Below are 6,000 nucleotides of genomic sequence, written 5' to 3'. Positions count from 1 at the left end.
TCTGATGTCAGACTTCTGGAAAAACTTGGACAAGTGGCTTTGCCGCCTGGCCTGAGGATCTGATGACATGCGTACAGTCTCTTCAAAGTGACTGTGTTCCTAGGGAAATAGAGTGTGCTCGCTTGTAAATTATGGATTGTTTTTTTTTAATCGTTTTAAAAGATTTTTGTTACAATTTTTGGTTATTGTGTTGTATTGTTTTGTGCTTTTTAACTGTAAGCTGCTCAGAGTCACATATACGAGTGGCTATATAAGTTTACCAAATAAATACTTTATTGAGTGACTGAGCTGGCAGTTTTCAGCCTACTTTTTACACAGGATTGCCTTGAAATTAAAACTACATAACATACTTACCCACCTTGAGCTCTTTGATGGAGGACAAAAAAAAGAATGAAAAATGTAAAAGTATTCTGGAAATTCATATTTCCGTTTCTAATTTCGACCATTTTTAAATCCAGGAAGTAAGCCCCAACTCAAATACAGTCTAGAAAATGCTTTTATTTGCATACAAAATAGTCTCCATTTTACAACGTAATAAGACTCTTTCCCTATCTTGTTTCTTTTATGTCTCTCACATGGTATCAGGGAAAATGCAGTTACCTTTATTTTATACATAGCTTCATCAGTTAATGGCTGGCATTTACTAGTTCATCTTACTAGTTCGTCTTTGTTGAATTACATTGAAATTATGTTAGACATTAAACACAATATTCAGGTTGCTATGCTTTTATCTATTGTAATACCTCACTGGGCTTGACTCCTCCAAAATGTAGGAAGTATTTTGTCTTCCCAATGAGAAAACCCTAAACAGTTAAATCTGAGTACATGGTGAAAAGGTTTCTTAAAAGTTTTCATCAAAAATGTTCATTTACTTAAAAAAGATATTATGTATTGACTACAGTTGAAGAATATACAACTAAAGTGGTGCTTTACAATCCTAGCCAAAGTTAGCATGGTTAAAAAGTGGTTAAACATGTATGGATTTAATTGGGAAATAATGGTATCCTGCATTTAAATACATAAATGAATTCAAATATACTGCGTTTAATCCTCTGTTTAATCCTTTCAAATACCAACTTTTTCAAAATAGGTGAATTAGCAATGTCAACCTTCAACTGTTTAAACATTTAAGGGAAACTACTGGAGGTGCAGGCCAAGCAATAATCCAATTTAATATCATTATAAATAATATTGCTAAACATATTGCTATTAAGTATCAGTAACTAGCAAGTCTTTGAATCTTAACCAGTACTGCATTCTTCAGCCAGATATTTTTGTAACGGAACATACCAACAGCATGATAGCGGAGTTCCACTGAACGCAAACTTTTAGTGCTCCATCAAAACAAGTTTCTGCTGGCACAAAATTCTCATACAACCACGTAGTCTTTGGCAGTTGTTATACAAAAATAAGACTTTTCTAAAGAAAAATGTTAAATTTCTTCTGTAAACGGATTTGATATTGCTGTCGTTGAATACTGCTTTTAAAAGCTTCCGTAGATTCTCCCTCGTCTTGGAGACGGATGGCTTACAATCCCTGTTTATTTCGTGATCCAGCTCGGCTGTGAGTTCCTACAGAACCATATAACTGAAGACCTACTAAGCAAGAATGAGATAAGGCTTGAAAGTAACTATACAATTCAAATCTACTTTGTTTCCTGTAAAAAAGCATCATGATTGCCAGAAAGACATCAAGACAATAAACCTGTTGTACATTTTTCAAGCATGCACCTGTATCAGCCTTTGGCACAAGTCTTGCGTGAACCAAGTTCATCTACAAAACTACACCGCTGTGTTTTGTCTAGAATTGAAACCAGAGCTAGTTGCATTTGAATAAGAATCATTTCCGAAAGTGACTGAGATAAGTCTACTTCTGTCTGTGTTTTTTTTTTATTTGTATGTGGCATAACAACCCAGCAGGATAGGTTACAATTTGTCTTTTTTGAAATTGCTGTGATACAATCTGGTGGCTACCTACCCTCTTTTGTTAAACTGACTGAATAAACTGAACAAGAACAAACCCTGTCGCGTATCCTGAACGAGATTTAAAATGTTATTCCGGCTTAAGAAATAAACTTTAGGCAAAAACGACAAAACTCATTTCAGAAAAAGATGCCAAATATTTTTTTTTATGGCTTGCAACCAAACAGATGATGTACATTCTCAAATCGGTTCCTTTACTTCTTACCCAGAGGGGGATGATCATTATCTTCCTCATCTTCATCAAGAAAATGACCAAGAGGCTGGTGGTGGAAAGAATTAATGTAGGAAGAGCTAGATATCCCTAAACTGGTTCCCATGACACCTACGTTGACAGGATCTGTAGAATAATAAAGATTCCAGCGTTGAAGTCGCTTTGTGTTACTCGCTCTACATGTTAAGCAGTCATTTTTTTAAAAAAAGTGTTCAATTATCAATGTACCTGTACCAGCAGATCCTTTATTATTTCGTGTCTGATTAGCATAATCAATAACAGTGCAAGAACGACGATACTGTGTTTCTGCCTAAAGGGTTCAAATAAAATTATTGCATCAGGTCCTGGATCAAATCACACAAATCCAAAATATTCAGCAGAATTTTCATGGTTCCAACCCATCCTAAATGCAACTTTAGTATGCACCCAAATAGTTTCCAGGTTACATACTAGTATTTCTTTGGATGCAAACAAATCTCTCTGCTTGACCTGGAACTTTTCCTGTTAAGGTGGCATGCAGAGATATACAGGTAGTCGTCAACTTACAACAGTTCATTTAATGACTGTTCAAAGTTACAACGGCACTTGAAAAAGTGACTTATGACAGTTTTTTTCACACTTATGACTGTTGTAGCATCCTAGTGGTCACATGATCAAAATTCAGAAGCTCAGCAACTGACTCATACTTATGATGGGAAGATGGATTCACTTAACAACTAAGTGGCTGACTTAAGACCTGCAGTGATTCGCTTAACAACTGGAAAGTCATAAAATGTGGAGAAACTCACTTAGCAACAGAAATTTTGGGCTCAATTGTGGTCACAAGTTGAGAACGGCCTGTACTTGCATTACATATTGCACATATTCTCCCTTCAGACCTCCAACAACCTATACACTTTGGCAATTTTCTGAGAGGTCCCCAAAAGAAGGAATTCTGTACAAATGCAATTTAGTTACACCTTACCCAAAATGCATGCGATGTATTAGGCCTGGAAAAACTCTCAGGTAATAAAAATCTCTCATGAACTGGTTGATGGCTGACATCATCTGCTACCGCACTTCGAGCCCGGTTAACATTTACCCGGGATTTCTGCAACACAAAGAGAAAAACACGAAGGTTTTATATCCAAAAAAGCTATTTGAAAAATTGGGACATAAGCACCAAATATATGCAAATATATGTTTGGAGTTATTTAGTGCAGCTTTCTTCCCAATTCCCTAAGTTTGGATTTAACCCCAAATATAGAATTTGGGATGTAGATGTTGTGATTATTTTTGCCCAGGTTCAGTGATGCCTACAAAATTTAGTAGTGTTATCTAAGAGATTATTGTAGTTCCACATAAAGGGAACAGTTGGAAGTGTCTGTGCATATAATACAAGAAATATAAGTGTCATGAATTACAACAATCAGCCTTAAAGGACCACTGAGTTGAACTCCACCTAATTCACAAATAAGACCAATATTGTTCAGTTTCTAGATCAGGGATGTCAAATTCAAGTCCCGCGGGCTGGATACGGACTACACGGTGCTTAAATCTGGCCTGCGAGGAAATAGCAAAGGACCAGCCCGCAGTGCCTCAGGCAGCAAAAAAGGGGCATTGGGGGACAGAGTGCAGCCCCTGTGGCCTGTTTTTGGCCTGGACACTTGGGGGGCACTAATGAAAACCTTTAATTTAAAACTAAAAAATGATTTTTAAAATTATATCTATATCTATATCTATATCATCTATCTCTATCTATCTATCTATCTATCTATCTATCTATCTATCTATCTCTCACAGATAATTTACAGGGGCAGTAGGAAACTTTTTGAAAAAAGCAGTTGACTTACCGTTTGCTTTTGGGATACTATGTGTTCTGTTCCTTCTATGGTACTAATAGGAGGCAGGAGATTATTTCTGCTTAATGGCATCGGAGAAGGTGATGACAGCTGCTCATTTGCAGCAGAGCTGGAAAAAAAAAAGCCAGCAGTTCTTACAAACGGTCCAATTCCATTAGAAATGGTAAAGCTGACACGAACTTCTTTAAAGGACAAAATGAAGAACCGAAGGCCTTGCAAGTTGAAGTAGTGTTTGCCTGATGTTGGCCTGGGAAAAGTTGAGACTAAGCAAGCATTGGACTTCTCATTAGGTGCCTTTCAGTGGAGATGAGAAACAGATCTTGTTATATTTATGAAATTGGCTTGCCACCCATCTCTTATGCAACAACTCTCGGTATCATGATTTTACCAGGATTTCTTTCTGGTATTTCATTAAATCGTAATTTTAAATGGTCATAACCAATTCCCCCCCTAAATTAAGAACAACATTGCTTGTAACAATAATCTGCAACAGTGGCAACTTTTAAGAGGTGTGTAGTTTGAGAGACATGGGCAGTTTAGAAACATGAAATACAAGTGAATAAATAAAATTAAGTTGCTGAAGTTGAAAAACACTGATTTACAGGAAACTGAAAAACCCTCACTTTTGACTTTCATAACTAAGTAATGAGGGGATGGTTTTACTTATTTGCTTTCCATCTTGCCCTTTGCTCGGAAGTTGATATGCACAGCACTTCCTCCTCCTAATTTTCTGCAAATTAACAATCCGGTGTGATATGTTATGCTGAAAAAAAAGAGACTCAACTGAAGTCTCCAAGTGAACCTCTGTAGGTCACCCAGGTACTTTTGCAATTCACTTCCAAATGCTCCCTTTTTATACCGGAATGTATCTGTTTCAAATATATACAAGACTGTTCAATGCACCAGGATGAAGTCTAATTAGTCCTCCATCCTTACGTTGCCTGAAAGAAGTACCATAATCCAGATGCAAAAAAACAGGCAAATTTAAAAAAAGGGAGATACACTTTGCCTCTGAAGTCTACAGCATCATAACATGGGGCTGAATATCTGTGGAGAGTCTCAGTCATCCAGGTCATGGTTGACCCAAACAGGAGCTTTTTCAAGAGGCAACTGGACTTTCTAGTTTTTCTTTGAAGATGTTTTGCTTCTCATCCAAGAAGCTTCGTCAGCTTCTTGGTCGGGAATGGAAGGGTTTATACTGCTTGTAGATAGCTGGTCATTTGCATTCTTTTAGTGAGTTGTTGAGGCCACCTGGAGATTTGTGTCTTCAGGGTCATGTCAGTAGTGCAAATGGGTGGGGAGCCTTCTTCCAGTATTACATTAGAAGAACAATACAGTCCTTTCAAGAAGGCTCCCCACCCATTTGCACTACTCATGTGACCCTAAGGACACAGATAAACCTCCAGGTGGCCTCAATGACTCTCTAAAAGAATGCAAATGACCAGCTGTCTGCAAGGAGTATAAATCCTTCCATTCCCCACCATCCAGTCAGAGCTGAAGAAGCTTCTTGGATGAGAAGCAAAAGAAAGTCCAGGTGCCTTTTGAAAAAGCACCTTTGGGACATGGGGCTGAATGCCTGACATGGCAAGCATTCAACGAAGTGTTTTCAACTCTAATTGAAATTTGTTCCAAGCTTTTGTAACAGTATCACCTTCTTTAGCGTTTGGCATTTATCTACCCAATGAGCAGATGGCATACGCTCCAGAAGTCATTCACCATTGTATCCAAATTGCAATGGGGTCATATATACAGTATAATACTTCTAGATCCATACCGGATTACTAAAAGAAATTATTACTGTTCTCTCTGAGTCTGGAGAATGAAAGATAATGTGGTTGTTGCAACTGATTAAGGTTTAAGCAGCCAATCCATTTCTATAAGCTGCCCAGAGTCACTGTAAGTTGGGGAGCCATATAAATTTTCTTAATAAAAAAAGTTTTAGAACAAAACATTGGACGAGCAAAAG

The 6,000-nt window shown here is 37.4% G+C and overlaps 1 protein-coding gene across 2 annotated transcripts in view; it reads right to left on the bottom strand.

The window, feature by feature from the left end:
* Nucleotides 1-478: 478 nt before the first annotated feature.
* FAM149B1 (family with sequence similarity 149 member B1) overlaps nucleotides 479-6,000 on the bottom strand; it is a 23,568-nt gene continuing 18,046 nt past the window's right edge. The window contains exons 11-15 of one of the 2 annotated variants that reach the window (XM_087964108.1): nucleotides 4,026-4,143; nucleotides 3,158-3,283; nucleotides 2,422-2,503; nucleotides 2,188-2,319; nucleotides 479-1,598 (exon numbers count right to left, since the gene is read on the bottom strand). In XM_087964108.1, coding sequence (XP_087820234.1) covers nucleotides 1,528-1,598; nucleotides 2,188-2,319; nucleotides 2,422-2,503; nucleotides 3,158-3,283; nucleotides 4,026-4,143 — 529 coding nt within the window. In that variant the 3' untranslated portion in view covers nucleotides 479-1,527. The remainder of the gene's footprint in view (nucleotides 1,599-2,187; nucleotides 2,320-2,421; nucleotides 2,504-3,157; nucleotides 3,284-4,025; nucleotides 4,144-6,000) is intronic. The other variant, XM_087964109.1, reaches the window with a different exon arrangement.

The sequence above is a fragment of the Notechis scutatus genome, chromosome 4 (assembly GCF_049901735.1).
Source record: "Notechis scutatus isolate UNSWTSFEM ecotype Mainland chromosome 4, rNotScu1.2, whole genome shotgun sequence".
Classification (NCBI taxonomy): Eukaryota; Metazoa; Chordata; class Lepidosauria; order Squamata; family Elapidae; genus Notechis; species Notechis scutatus.
Note: the sequence above shows the minus strand (reverse complement) of the source record. Positions and strands in the feature narration are given on the sequence as shown.